At 41.8% G+C, this 15814-nt stretch overlaps 1 protein-coding gene across 4 annotated transcripts in view; it reads left to right on the top strand.

The window, feature by feature from the left end:
- Positions 1–15814, top strand: part of rabgap1l (RAB GTPase activating protein 1-like) — a 462369-nt gene that overhangs the window by 35012 nt on the left and 411543 nt on the right. For 2 of the 4 annotated variants that reach the window (XM_080196010.1, XM_080196011.1), the window contains 2 exons: positions 801–857; positions 8675–8846. In XM_080196010.1, the coding sequence (XP_080052136.1) occupies positions 831–857; positions 8675–8846 (199 nt within the window). In that variant the 5' untranslated portion in view covers positions 801–830. Of the gene's footprint in view, positions 1–800; positions 972–8674; positions 8847–15814 lie in introns of all 4 variants that reach the window. The other 2 variants (XM_080196008.1, XM_080196009.1) reach the window with 1 other exon arrangement.

The following is a 15814-nucleotide window of genomic DNA, read 5'->3' as shown; positions in this document are numbered from 1 at the left end:
GCACATTTCTATGCCCAAGTTTGCAGTGTCACACAGGGAAGTAATTTGAGAAGTTCTTTGGGTCTTTTTTTGTTGTTTTTTTTTAAATTAGTCAAAATGTTGATGGAAAATGAAATCTGTGTTCTGTTCATTGGAATAGGGGAGTTAATGCAGCGGGCAGACTCATGTGCCTTTGTCCCAGTGAGCGTGTAAGGTGGCATATTGACATTCTAACCATGCTGTAGACTGATATAGCGTATTGTTTCCTTAGCATTCCCTGCATGGTGCATTCTTGATTCCGGGTAGGAAAGGTAAAGTTTGCAGTCCTCAAAGAAAATGCTCAATGTAAATAAACCTGCAGTGTTTTTGTAGCTTGAGTGAAGAACAGTATTTTTAGAAGCACCTAGTGTAGACTGTCTGTTTAGATGTATTCAGTGATGTGGTGTTGGCACACAGCTACAATTCCAGATTCAGTGTAATTAGCATATTATGCATGAATAATGTGAGAGTAATGCAGCTGATTGGGTGCTCAACCCCAGCTCAGTGAATAAGCAATAATGTGAAATCCATTCTTTATGTAACTCCTAGGAACGTAACTTTGAGGCTCTTGGAAGTGTTGGCTGTGAACTGTGTAAATGATTGTGGGATTGTAACTGCTTTTTGCCTGCTTTTTTATTTCTTGAGATTGTGATATTAAAAATAGAAGCAGGATTTTCTCCAATTTTTCCTGTTTTGTTTTTTAGCCTGCTAGCATATTTTTAAAAATCAGCAATAGATATTGACTCGAAAGGCTCGTATGCTTATTATAATCTCTCTTTCAGGTTGTTGCTGTGCATTGTACTGATTGAGAAATGGATGATCAAGCTTCCTTGCGCAAGGTGAGTGGTTCATCAGACTCTGTTTCCACATTGAACAGTGAGGAGTTTGTCCTTGTGCCTCAGCAAGCAGAAGACTCTTCCTCAACCAATGGAGAGGAAAAACCAGCTTTAAAGGTAACCAGGAGTTTATTTTTTGCATGTAGCTCTGAGGATGAAACTTTGATGTCTGTTTAAAACAAAAACTGTTTGTTCTCCCTCTAATATCTCAGTACTGCTGCTTAAACTCATCCATGCCTTTGCCACTTCTGGAATCGATTGCTCCAGTTCTTTGTTGACCTCTAGCATGCCCTCAAAATGCAAATAAGTTGCATTTTGTACAAACATCTGACTCTTCTATGCTACTCCTCAAGTTCTACAAACCCTTAAGTTTAAGTTTGTTTATTTGTGTCACAAGTGAGTTTACATTAATACTGCAATGAAGTTACTGAAAATCCCCTAGTCGCCACACTCTGGTGCCTGTTCGATACACTGAGCAAAAATTTAGCATGGCCAATACACTTAACCAGCACATCTTTTGGACTGTGGGAAGAAACCGGAGCACCTGGAGGAAACTCATGCAGACACGAGGAGAACATACAGACTCCACATGAATGGTGACCCAAGCTGGGAATCCGGGTTCCCGGTGCTGTGAGGCAGCAGCGCTAACCACTGTGCCATTGTGTCTTTCATTTCTGGTTGTTCCACAACTTCTCAAATTTAAAGTTCTCACTTTTATGTTTAAATCCATCCATGGCTGTGCACATCCCTTTTCTGTAATTTCCTGTAGCTCTAAAACCACCTGTAACTCTTCATTTAACTGTAGCCTTTGAAAGCTAATTAGATAATTACATGAAGAGGAAAACTTTGCAGGGAAAAGACACAGGAGTGGGACTAGCGAATTAATTGCTGTTGAAGTGAACTGGCACAGACAACAGACCAAAAAGTTGTCTCCTGTGTTGTAACCATTCCATTATTGTTCACTACTTCCCTTCTCTTCCCCACAATCCACCTTTATAACAATACTAAAATAAGAGATAAAACAATTCAGTTTGTTTTGAAGCATCTGTTTTGGCTTGCACTGCCCCTTGATGTTAGTTGTTCTAAAAATGTACTAAGCGCATTCCAGAGTTTTTGTACATGATGCAAATGACAAATGTGGGCAATGCTATACTTCCTTTTATATGCAGCTGAGTGCCACATATGGAATTCAAAGTATTTGTGGTCTGAAATACCTCTACCGATGGAAATCATCTCCCCCCGCCCATTAATTGGTTTGTTTGCAAATAATATTTCTCAGAAATCAGTGGACAGATTTAACCAACACAGTAGGTTGTGACCTAAAGAATTGATTTGTTTCTGGTGAAGACACAGATCTAGATCCTGAATTTTTTTAAATAGGATCCATCCATTAACATTGGGTGATGGGGCAAATTGACTTATTTTTAGAATGTTGTGGGTTCTTTCATTTTGGATATTGTATGTTTAAGAATGTTGTGGATTGTCACAGCATTCAAAATGTGAACAGAGTTTTCAGAGCAGATTATTGGATTTGGATTGGCCCAAAATCTCCCAAGTGAAATGAAAGCTCTCAAAACAGCTTTTTTCAGTTTTGTGGTTACAGGGCATCAGCCAGCAAGAAAAAGCTGCCTAACTGTAACAATGTTGAGTTAACACAGCACATTGAAGGTACGCACTGTACTTGAGAGCACTCTTCATTTGTTATTTTGCGTGATTACTCTTCGTTTTTATGCCTGCTAAATATAATAAGGTTACTTTCAGACCTCTGGCAAAAAAGGCCAAAGTAATTATATTCCCTCTTCAATGCATGTCAGGATTCTAAGCAGGAATGAAGGAAAGATCAGCTGAAGAAAATAAAATCCTCAGATGAGCTTTCTTTCATACTTAAAATCATCACGTTTGCGATAGATAAGTGACATTGTCTTCAGATGCAATGCATGAACTTCTTATTATGCATCACTTGTGATGCAGATAGAATCCTCTATTAATCTAAGTGACTGTGCCAGAAGATGAAGATCAGATTCAGTTCTGGGAGTGGGAATGTTCATTGCTTTTGCCAACCCAGCAGACCTTGCATTGGGTGAGGATTTTATGCAATCTCAAAGACAATGTACGAAAGGATACCTTTTGGTACAGTGTGCCTGGGCCATTCTTTGAAGAGTTATGTAGTTGGTTTGACTCTTTCTCCATATTTCTACAAATATTTCCACTTCAGGAATTTATTCAATTCCCTTTTAATAATCAATTCCATTTTCTTTCTTTATTAATTCATTGGATGTGGGCACTGCTGGTTAGGCCAGCATTTATTTTCCATCCCTAATTGCCTATGAGAAGATGATGGTGAGCTCTCTTTTTAAGCTGCTGCCCATGTACATAGCTCATTCATCTGGATATTGTCTAAGTTTTGCTGCATTTGGACATGACTGCTTCAGTATCAGAAGACCCAAAAGAGAAAATGTTAGAAAATCTCAGCGGGTCTGGCAGCATCTGTAAGGAGAGAAAAAAGCTGGTATTTCGAATCCAAATGACTTTTTGTCGAACTCCTTCCCCCTCTCCTCTGTCTCCCCTCCTTGGTGAAAAGTCTGACAACACCAGGTTTTAGTCCAACCTATTTTTTTGATAATATACTCACAAGCTTTCGGGTTAGTCCCTTCGTCAGGTGAATGGAGAGCTCTGGCCTCAGACAGAGCATATAAAGCACAGACAGTTTAGAGATTACTGATTAGAATATCATTGATAACATATCATTGATGAAGACGAACATCTCGCCAGGGCTATCCCCACACCCCCACTTCTTGCTTTCAGACAACCACACAACCTCAAACAGACCATTGTTCGCAGCAAACTACCCAGCCTTCAGGAGAACAGTGACCACAATACCACACAACCCTGCCACAGCAACCTCTGCAAGACATGCCGGATCATCGACATGGCTACCATCATCACACGTGAGAATACCATCCACCAGGTACATGGTAAATACTCTTGCAACTCGGCCAACATTGTCTACCTGATACGTTGCAAGAAAGGATGTCCCGAAGCATGGTACATTGGGGAGACCATGCAGACGCTACGACAACGGATGAATGAACATCGCTCGACAGTCACCAGGCAAGACTGTTCCCTTCCTGTTGGCGAACACTTCAGTGGTCACGGGCATTCAGCCTCTGACCTTCGGGTAAGCATTCTCCAAGGCAGCCTTCACGACACACGACAGCGCAGAGTTGCTGAACAGAGACTGATAGCCAAGTTCCGCACACATGAGGACGGTCTCAACAGGGATCTTGGGTTCATGTCGCACTATCTGTAACCCCCGTGACTTGCCTGGGTTTGCAAAACCTCACTTACTGTACTGTCTGGAGACAATACACATCTCTTTAAACTGTGATCAGTGCTCCTTCCACTCACATTATCAGCCACTTCAGGTTTTGAACAGCAGGTTAGGTGTAAGGATTCGCATTCTAATCAGTAATCTCTAAACTGTCTGTGCTTTATATGCTCTGTCTGAGGCCAGAACTCTCCATTCGCCTGACGAAGGGACTAACCTGAAAGCTTGTGAGTATATTTTCAAATAAATAGGTTGGACTAAAACCTGGTGTTGTCAGACTTTTCACTGTGTTTACGCCAGTCCAACGCCGGCATACCCACATCATGACTCCCCTCCTTGGTATCAGAGGAATTGTGAATTGTGCTGAACATTGTGCCGCCATCAGCGAATATCCCCACATTTGACTTTATGATGGAAGGAAGATCACTCATTGATGAAACAATTGAAGATGGTTGGACCTATTACCCTGAGGAACTCCTGCAGTGATGTCCTGGAACTCTTTGACTTTCAATCACCACAATCATCTTTCTTTTTGCTGGGTATGACTCCAACCAGCGGAGTGTTTTCTCCCTGATTCCCATTGACTTCAGTTTTGCTAGAGCTTCTTCATGCCATACTTTATAGGGCTACCTGTATCAAGGGCAGTCACTCTCACCTCTGGAGTTCTGCTACTTTGTTCATGTTTGAAGGTTGTAGTGACTCTGGTGGAACCTAAAGCAGAGTTTTGCTAAGCAAGTGCTGCTTGATAGCGCTGTTGATGAACCCTTCCATTACTAATGGGGCAGTATTTAGTCTGGTTGGATTTGTCCTCTTGGTAGCAAATACTGGAGTGCAGGTCTTCAGCATTATTGTCAGAATGTTGCCAGGGCCCATAGCCTTTGCAGTATCCGGTGCCCTCAGCTTGATATGTGGGGTGAACCAAATTGGCTGAAGACTGACATCTGTGATTCTGGGGACCTCAGGAAGAGGTTGTGATGGATAATCCGCTCAGCACTTCCGGCCGACGATCGCTGCAAACACTTCAGTCTTATCTGCTGTACTGATGTGCTGTTTCATTTCAATCTGCTTTCGCTTTATTCATTCAGGGAGCTCCAGCTTTGGATGTCCTTTCTTTGCCTCATGGAATGTGCCTGTATTTAAGCTATTGTTACTCAGTAACCATTTGACACACTTGTCTTTGATTCCAATCCAGCACAGAGTTTTAACTCAACCTGAATTCTTCTTGCAGAGGAAATGGAAAATGGCTGAAATGTCCACTTGACTACCTTTGCACTTGAGGGAAAGTACACAGTGATATTTTGTGGATGTTCAAAAGCATTCCCTATGGATTTCCCTCTGCTGAATGTGCCTCGTGCCTTTCTTTTACCCTTAGGATCATAGAATCCTACAGTGCAAAAGAGGCCATTTGGCCTGTCGCATCTACACTGACCACAATCCCACCAGGCCTTATCCTTGTTACCCCACTTATCTAACCTACAAATCCTCCTGACAGTAAGGGGCAATTTATCATGGCTAATCAACCTAACCTGCACGTTTTTGGAGTGTGGGAGGAAACCGGAGCGCCAGGGGAGAACATGCAAACTCCACACGGACAATAACCTGAGGCCAGAATTGAACCCTGGTCTCCTGCACTGTGAGGCAGCAATACTAACCACTTTGTCACCGTGCTGCCCAGCTTGTGCAGTAATCGTTTGGTTCTCCTTGCCTTCCTGAGTCAAGCTCCTCATTTGAGTGTGATTTCTCTCCAAAACTAAACTCCATGACTTTTGAAACTAGATGTGCATTTTGTTCCCTTTGTAAGTTACTGTAATAAATTGTAATATTTAAAATTCATTCATGGAACGTGGGCTTCACTGACTAGGCCAGCGTTCATTGCCCATCCCTAATTGTCCTTGAGGGATATGAAAAAAAAACATTGTTTTGATCTTATTGTGAAATTCATGTGGAGGAAATGAGCAGTTTTTTTTATATAAGTTGTGTTTGGACTCGATAAAATGCTGGATTGATCTGCAGCACTAGAGTTGGGAAGACTGAATTATAGTATTATCTATGAATAGTAGTTGACGAGGATGCTGCTGTTACACTTCAAAAGCCTCAAAGGAATGCTGTTGAGCATGATATAGGTAAAGTTTCAAGAAGCTTATGTACAATCTCCACCTGTTAATTCTATAGTTACTTGATTTAAATTATTAGCTAATAGTTTTTCACAATTCTCCACTGGTTTATTTCAGTTTAATTTGAGTTGGCAAATCGAATACTGTGATACTGGAAATCCAAAACAAAAACAGAAAATGCTGGAAATACTGAGGAGGGTATGGCATAGTAGTATTGTTAAAGTTTGAGGTTTGTTTATTAGTGGCACAAGTGGGCTTACATTAACGCTGCAATGAAGTTACTATGAAAATCACTTAGACGCCACTCTGGCGCCTGTTCGTTTACACTGAGGGAGAATTTAGTATGGCTAATGCACCTAACCTGTGCGGCTTTCGGACTGTGGGAGGAAACCGGAGCACCTGGAGGAAAACTACACAGACGTGGGGAGAACATGCAGACTCCGCACAGACAGTGACCCAAGCCAGGAATCGAATCCAAAATTGCCCCTTAGTGTCCAAAAGTGTTTAGGGTAGGGGGATTATCATAGAATCCCTGCAGTGCAAAAGAAGGCCATTCGGCCCATTGAGCTTGCACTGGCAAAAATCCCACCCAGGCCCTATCCCTGTAACCCCATATATTTATCCTGTTAGTCCCCCTGACACTAAAGTTCAATTTAACATGGCCAGTCACCCTAGCCTGCACACCTTTGGAATGTAGGAGGAAACTGGAGCACCTAGAGAAACCCATGAAGACACAGGGAGAACGTGCAAACTCCACACAGACAGTGACCTGAGGCATTGAACCCTTGTCCCTGGCACCGTGAGGCAACAGTGCTAACCACTGTGCCACTGTGCTGATTAGCATGGCAAATACATGGGTTACGGGGATAGGGTGGGATGCTCTGACAGAGTCAGTGCAAACTTGTTGGGCCAGCTACACTGCAGGGATTCTACAGTACTCAATTCTGTTTCTGTCCAGATGACCCTTTGTCAGCTGCTGAGATTTTCAAGCATTTTCTCTTTTGGTTTCTGTGAGGAGAGAAATAATTAATGTTTAAGTTCTGTGACCTTTCATCACAAGTGGAAAAGTTCCACTTGTGATGAAAGGTTTTGGGCAGGAGAAGGACAATAGGAAAGTCTGTAATAGGGTGGAAGACAGGAGAGATTAAATGACAGTAAACTTGGATTTCCAGGGCCAAAGGGAAGGATGATGCGGTCAGAGAAGAAACAATAAAATGATGGGTGTGACTTGAGCTGCTGACTGAAAGCAAAAAAAGGAGAAAAACTGGGGAAAAAAAAGGAAGCAAAATGAGACAGAGTATAGTTAGAAGTTTTTGAATTCAGTGTTGAGTCCAGAAGACTGTAAAGGTCTAGTTGGAGGGGCTAGTCCTCAAGTTTACATTGAGTTTCTTTGGAACAGTACAGTGGGCAGAGTTTAAATTAAATAAAAACAGAAAATGCTGGATAATCTCAGCAGGTCTGGAAGCATCAATGGAGAGAGAAACAGAGATAATGTTTCGAGTCATTGTGACCCTTCTACATAACTATTAATAGAGCCTAGCTTGACTGATTTGGTTCAAAAAAATTCAGCGCAAGAGAATAGCTTTGAATTAACAGGGACAAGATGACAAAAATTTATTGTAAAATGCATCCCGTGCTTTCAGTTTGTTTTGTAATGAGTGTGCAGAATTCACCATGTTATTTTGAGCACATTGCAATAAAATTTCAGAAGTTCGTCAGGATTCTAGGAACTAGGCACAGTGGTTAGCACTGCTGCCTCACAGTGCCAGGGAGCCGGGTTCAGTTCCAGCCTCAGGTGCTGTCTGTGTATTCCCCCTGTCTGTGTGGATTTCTTCCAGGTGCTTCGGTTTCCTCCCACATTCCAAAGATGTGTGCCTTAGGTTGATTGGCCATGCTATATTAACCTTTAGTGTCAGGGAGATCAGTAGGCTGTATAGGTAGAGTTGCAGCGATAGGGTCTTGGTGGGATTGTTGTTGGTGCAGGTTTGATGGGCTGAATGGCAGCCTCCTGCACTGTAGGGATTCTATGATTTTACCTAGTCAGAGTATTTAAAGCACTACAGGACCAGTAATAACCAATGTCAAAGACTGCCAGGTTCACCATTAATTTCAGAGTTGTAAAGTAGCTGTGAAGTGAAGCAACTTGTTATCAGTGTAAATTACAAGATTATGATTTATGTAGGTGTCAATTATATTCGAGCATTGGGTTTTTCGACTTCTAGTCTAGGGATCATTTCATTAAAAACAAAATCTCAACCATTAAGCTGAATTGGGGATCTTGAAACTGGCAGTGACTGAATAATTGCATTGAATTGCAATTTGCCAATGTGTGTCCATGCTTGAGTATCTTACTGCAGTGTGTTATTTTGTGTTCACAGATAGCTTGCAATGGGAATGAGCAGCAGCTAAAGGCTGCTCTGGAGGAAGGACAGAATGATGATATGATGGCTGGAGCGGAAGGTGAGGTGGGATATAAAAGCCTGACAACACATGAAGCATTGGTGAAACAGAAACCTCTGCATTTAATCTTGGCCTCTTCCACAGTGCAAGGTAATGAAAGAATTATTGACATGCACCTAAAGCAATTATAGTTGCACGCTTCTAGTGTACAAAACAATTGTACAAACAATGCTTATGAAACAATGCACTCTATGCTATTGACTTTACAGGATGTTAGTCTTTGGCACTGTTGAGGTTAAGTATGTATTATGAAATCAATAACATATCTAGCGCATAGTTTGACCACCGTGAATATTAATCCTGTGTCACTCTGGTATATCGGACGTGGATGAAAATGTGATATTGCAGCTCCAGCTGCCTTTGAGTGTAACAATGCAAATTTTAAGTATTCACTTAATTTATTTTATTTTACTGTACCTACTCTTTCATATCTTTAAGTTGTGCAAACCATTTCCAGCTTCATCACTTTGTATGAGATATTGGATATAAACCAGTGTCCAGTCCCTTTATGTGAAGATGAAGGTGTTGGACTGAAGTGGACAAAATGAGAGGTCGCACGACACCATGTTATAATCCAATAGGTTCATTTGAAATCACTTTGGAGTGGCGCGGTGGCACAGCAGTTAGCACTGCTGCCTCTCAATGTCAGGGACCTGGGTTCAATTCCGGGTTCGGATCACTCTCTGTGTGGAGTTTGCATTTTCTCCCTGTGTCTGCATGGGTTTCCTCCCACAATTCCAACAAGTGAGAGTTAGGTTGATTGGCCATGCTAAATTGACCCTAGTGTCAGGGGATTGGCAGGGTAAATATGTGGGATTTTGGGAATAGGGCCTGGGTGGCGTTGTGGTCAGTGCAGACTCAGTGGGCCAAATGGCTTCCTTCTGCACCACAGGAATGCTATGATTCCTCTGAGGAGAATGAATCTGTCTGCTGAGTGGACAGTACTTGGTTTACTTACTGGAAGGTTTATTACAGATTTGATTCTTTACTTGAAGTTTACATAATTAACCTTTGTTTGAAAATCTGTACCATCTGATAAGGCATTGTATCTAACCAGTTAAAACTACTTAAAGCATTTACATTGCTTCTCTCTTTACTATGTAAAGCCAAATGGCCCTGGGATCACAGTGACTGTTCTTGTCTCTTCAGATATTGGCAATAACAGAAAGAAAGAAGTCCTAAGATGCACGGGTTAGGTTGATTGGCCGTGCTAAGAAATTGCCCCTTAGTGTCCAGGGATGCGTAGGTCAGAGGGATTAGTGGGTATAATATGTAGGGATGTGGGGGTAGGGCCTGGGTGGGATTGTGTTCGGTGCAGACTCGATGGGCTGAAGGGCCTCTTTCTGCACTGTAGCGTGCTATGGTTCTAATAACAGAAAGATAGGTGGGATTGTAAGCAGCGGGTTCAGAAGCATAAATTTACAAAGCAAGATTAATAGATTATATGAAAGGGCGTAACTGCAGTAAGCACCTTTCAGTATAGACAAGTGTGAGGTCACCACTTTGGACTTACAAGGATAGAATAGGTTGCTTCCTAAATCGGAATGATGATAGTCCAGAAGAAGGATTTTTGATCTGTTGGATCTGTCTGCAAGAACAACTTAGCTAGTCCCACTCTCCAATCTTGCCCTGTAACTCTGAAAATTGTTTCCCATCAGGTCCTTACCTAATTCTGTTTTGAGGCCATGATTGAACCTGCCTCCACCAAAGTCTCAGGCAGTGCAATCCAGATGCTACGCACTCACTGTGCAAAACAATTTTCCTCATATTGCTTTTACTTTTTTGCCAGTCACCTTAAATCTGTGTCCTCTGGCTCTCAACCCTTTCATCAACGGGGAACACTTTTTCTATTTATCTATTGCCCTCATAATTTGGTGAGGAGTTTAAAAACCATGGAGGCTTAAAGAAACTTGGAGGACAGTGGGGGTTTATCTACATAATCATTAAAATGTTTTGAACAGGTAGAAGGAGTAATCGAGAAGACGAATGGAATGCTGGATTTGATATCTAGAGCACTGAAATACAAAGGATTAGAAATCATCTCTCAGCAATACAAAGCCCTGGATAGACCAAGCCTGCTGTTACTGTGAACAGTTCTGCCTCAGCACCTTGGGGACAATATAGTAGCCTTGGAGGGAATGCAGTGTAGATTTACAAGAACCCAAGGGTTAAATTATGAGGAAAGATGATGTAGACTAGTGTATTCCTTAGCGGTTAGAAGATCAGAGATGATTTGTTCAAAGTTTCAAGGGGAATTGATAGGACAGATAGAGAAATTATTTTTACTGATTGGGGAGTTGGAGGCTGGGGACATAATATCTGCATTTTTTTTTTAACTTTCAGAAGTCAAGTTAGGAAACACTTGTATGTGCAAAGGGTGATTGAAATTTAGAGCTTGATTATTAATTTTAAATCAGAAATTGATAGGTTCCTTTTGAACAAAGGTATGAATGGATATGGGGCAAAGGCAGGTATGCAGATTTAAGTCACAGATCAGTCACGATCTTATTGAATGGTAGAGCAGGCTGTAAAGGCTAAATGGGTAACTCCTGTTCCCATGCACCTGCCACTTGCGAGATCTGAGTGTTAATTGGCTCTTGTCAGCTCAGGTACTCTGCAGGCTGTCAGTGGAGTGGTGAATGGAACAAAGCCATCCCTCACACGGGCAACAAGGCTTTGTCTTTACCAGGACCCCTTCTATCAGTGCTATGGTGGAGAATGTACCTGCAATAGGTTAGCTGGTCAGCATGTGGTTCCATTAACAACTTTCACATTTTGGTTCTTTTGAAACCTGATGAAGGTTCATTAAGGAACTGTGCTTTTACAGACTCAGCTAGCTCAATGCGTGATGATACTATTGAGTAATTTTCTTCAGTGCTCACCAAGGAGAGGACCATGTTTTTGAGGATGCGTGTGTGATACTGGCTGATAGGCTGGAGGAGGTAGATGTTCTGAGGGAAGATGTATTAGCAATTTTGAAAAACCTGTGGGTTGATAAGTCCCCTGGGCCAGATGGGATATATCCTAGGATTCTTTGGGAGGCAAGGGATGAGATTGCAGAGCCCTTTGGCTTTGATCCTTGGGTCCTCACTGCCCACAGAGATAGCGCCAGAGGACTGGAGAGTGGCGAATGTTGCTCCTCCGTTCAAGAAAGGAAATAGGAATGACCCTGGTAATTATAGACTGGTCAGTCTTTCTTCAGTGGTCGGTAAGTTAATGCAAAAGATCCTGAGGGGAAGGATTTATGACCATTTGAAAAGATGCAGCTTAATCTCAGATAGTCAACACGGATTCGTGAAGGGTAAGTTTTGCCTCACAAATTTGATTTAATTCTTTGAGGATGTAACTAAGTATGTGAATGAAGGTAGAGCAGTTGATATCATATGCATGGATTTTAGTAAGGCATTTGATAAGGTTCCCCCTGGTTGGTTCATGAAGAAAGTAAGGAGGTGTGGGATAGAGGGAAATTTAGCCGATTGGATAAGTAACTGGTTATCCCATAGAAGACAGAGGGTGGTGATGGGATCAGTGCTGGGTCCTCTGCTATTTGTGATTTTTATCAATGAGTTGGAGGAGGGGGCTGAAGGGTGGCTCAGTAAGTTTGCTGGTGACACCAAGCTTGGTGGAGTAGTGGGTGAGGTGGAGGGCTGTTGTAGGCTGCAAAGAGACATTGATAGGATGCAGAGCTGGGCTGAAAAATGGCAAATGGAGTTTAACCCTGATAAGTGTGAGGTGATTCATTTTGGAAGGACAAATTTGAATGCGATTACAGGGTCAACGGCAGGTTTCTGAGGAATATGGAGGAATAGAGAGATCTTGGGGTTCATATCCACAGATCTCTGAATGTTGCCACTCAAGCGGATAGAGCCGTGAAGAAGGCCTATAGTGTGTTAGCGTTTATTAACAGGGGGTTTGAGTTTAAGAGCCATGGGGTTATTCTGCAAATGTACAGGACTTTGGTGAGACCACATTTGGAATATTGTGTTCAGTTCTGGTCAGCTCACTATAAGAAGGATGTGGAAGTATTGTAGAGAGTGCAGAGGAGATTTACCAGGATGCTGCCTGGTTTGGAGAATAGGTCTTATGAGGAAAGATTGAGGGAGCTAGGGCTTTCCTCTTTAGAGTGGAGGAGTGAGAGGCGACATAATAGAGATTTATAAGATGATCGGGATAGATAGACTGGACATTCAGAGACTATTTCCTCAGGTGGATGTAGCTGTTACTAGGGGGCATAACGATAAGGTTCATGGTGGGAGGTATAGGAGGGATGTCCGAGGTAGATTCTTTACTGAGAGAGTGGTTGGGGTGTGGAATAGACTGCCTATTGTGATAGTGGAGTTGAACACTTTAGGAACTTTCAAGCGGTTACTGGATAGGCGCATGGAGCACACCAGAATGATGGGGAGTGGGGTAGCTTGATCTTGGTTTCAGACAAAGCTCGGCACAACATCGAAGGCCAAAGGGCCTGTACTGTGCTATACTGTTCTATGTTCATTGCTTAATAGTGCACATTGAGGGTCTTCTCCCTAAGCCCCCCAACCTTGCTCCCCTTGGAGCTTCCTCCAGGAGGTGTTCAAAATTGAGCAGTGGATAGTGCGGTGGGAAGGTGGGGAGGGAATAGTAGATGGTGCTCAGCATGTCATTACCTTGACCTCGTTTGACCTGAAACCAGGAGCCTTCTGTTCATGTGGAAAATTTCCAGGGATGCTTCCATCTATTCACATTCCTGGATAATATCAGTTCTCAGGCATTCTTTCCAAGCTGCAAATTCCAATTTCGTCAAATCTTTCCTCATAACTCAGACTCCTTGGCATAATTTGTAAATCTATAACCGATGTGGAGAAAGATCTTGCCAGTTTCTGTTTGCGCTCTGAAGTGGAGGTTACTACATTTCAGATACAATTAGATAGCTGAGGAGCATGTGACAGTGCCTGGAGATAGAGATGTAGCATGGGAATTGACAGAATGGAGTGAAACTTGTACTTTATCTCTTGACTAGAAAATAAACTCTTGCTGAATCTTTCAGCAAGTTTATTTTCTCTCAGAACTGATCTGAAAATTGGGCAGAGCAGATTCCCACACCAATTATTCGATCTCTCTGCAGTGACTTGAAAATTTCATTGAAAAGGCGAAAAGGGGTGTATCATTTCAAACATTTATGATGTGAGATTGGAATGGCTGAAAAAGAAATCCCAGTTTGTTTTTCAACAGATAAGTTCATTTCCTCAATTACTCAAGTATGGTAGACATGGATAGTAGTCATCCTCCTTGATTGAGTTGTTTACAAATTCAGGCTTGAGATGAAGCCTGTTGGAATTTTACATCCTATTATGAAATATCATAGCTCTGCAAGTTATTGCATGTCTCCACTGTTTCACAAACAGGGAAAAGCTCATTCCTGTGCAGTTAACAAGGAATGCCATTTCGTCAGTGCTGTGTATTTTGCCCTGCCTTCCACTAGCAAAGATTCTTTATAAAAGGCAGCTTATTGAATTCCAAGTTAATTTCACATTCGCTGAAGTTTATGTGAAAAGGTTTAACAAAATAATATTACAGCCTGCTACAAGAAAAAGCCTTGATTCCAACAGAGGCACTCCCTTGCAAAAGAAAAATCCTCTTTCAGGATAAATACATGTTGATCGGCCTCTGTCGGATTCACATGCTATCTTGTGAGATACCGAGCATGTTGTAGGTTTGAGTTTGTTACGTACAGCTCTTAAGAATTTGGAGCTTGTCTGTGACAGCTGTCTGCTGAGTCAAAAGCAGAACCAAAACTTATTCTTTGAACCTTTGTCATGGTGATTGGTAATGCCTCAATAATGGTGTGAAACTATCTTCATAATGGCTACGTGTAAATCAATACTAAATCATGCATTGTACAGCATTGTGATCCACCCACACTTGCTGTGATATTTCAGAACATTTTGCGTACATGACGTTTTTCACTGATCGGTTTCCTCATACCATTAGACAATCACCAATTCCCAGCTTTTGTACAAATCTGAGGTGGCTTCCACTTTGTGTGAAATGGATGTGTCAGCATTTCCCTCTTTTATCCTGGTGTTCAAATTATAGAAAAACAGAGTGAAGTCAATTTTGGTAATTGGAGTTCTTTAAGGAAGTAACATGTTCCCTTTTTATCCTCAGTACCAGTAGATTACTGTACTTAGATTTCCAAAAGACATTTGATAATGCGCTACATCAAGGGTTATTGTGGAAATAAAAACTCATGGGAGAGGATAACATAGACATGGATAAAAGATTGGCTTGCTGATAGGAAGCAGAAAGTAGGCCTAAATGGGTCTTTTTTAGTTTGGCAAGACGTAACAAGTGGTGTGCCATAGGGATCAGTGCTGGGACCTCAACTGTTTACAATTTATATAAATGGCGTGGATGAAGAGAGGTTGCTAAATTTGTTGATGACACAAAAGATATGGAGGAAAGCAAATTGTGAAGAGGACATAAAGAGGCCACAAAAATGTATAAGTAGGTTAAGTGAGTGGGCAAAGATCTGGCAAACGGACTGTAATAGGAGAAATGTGAAATTGTCAATTTTGGCAGGAAGAATAAAAATAAAAACACATTACCTAAATGGTGAAAGATTGCAAAGCTCTGAGATGTTCCCTAATGCATGAATCACAAAAGGCTAGCATGCAGGCACAGCAAGTAATTAGGAAAGTTAATAGAATGTTGTCAGTTATTGTGATAGGAAGTGATTACAAAAGTACGGAGGTTTATGCTTCAGTTGTACAAGGCACCAGTGAGACCACGTTTGGAGTATTGAGTACAGTATTGTTCACCTTATTTAATGAAGGGTGTAAATGACTTGGAAGCAGTTCAGAGAAGGTTTATCAGATTAATACCTGGAATGGGTGGATTGTTTTATGAGAAAAGGTTGGACAGGCTAGGTCTGTATCTGCTGGAGTTTATAAAAGTAACAGAGAACTTGCTTCAAGATCCTGAGGGTTATTTACAGTGTGGATGTGGAGAGGATGTGGTCACTGTTTAAAAATAAGAATTGAGAGCCTTTGGAACTCTCTTCCTGAAAAGACAGTGGA

The sequence above is a fragment of the Carcharhinus amblyrhynchos genome, chromosome 9 (genome assembly GCF_965287045.1).
Source record: "Carcharhinus amblyrhynchos chromosome 9, sCarAmb.v2.hapA, whole genome shotgun sequence".
Lineage (NCBI taxonomy): Eukaryota > Metazoa > Chordata > Chondrichthyes > Carcharhiniformes > Carcharhinidae > Carcharhinus > Carcharhinus amblyrhynchos.
Note: the sequence above shows the minus strand (reverse complement) of the source record. Positions and strands in the feature narration are given on the sequence as shown.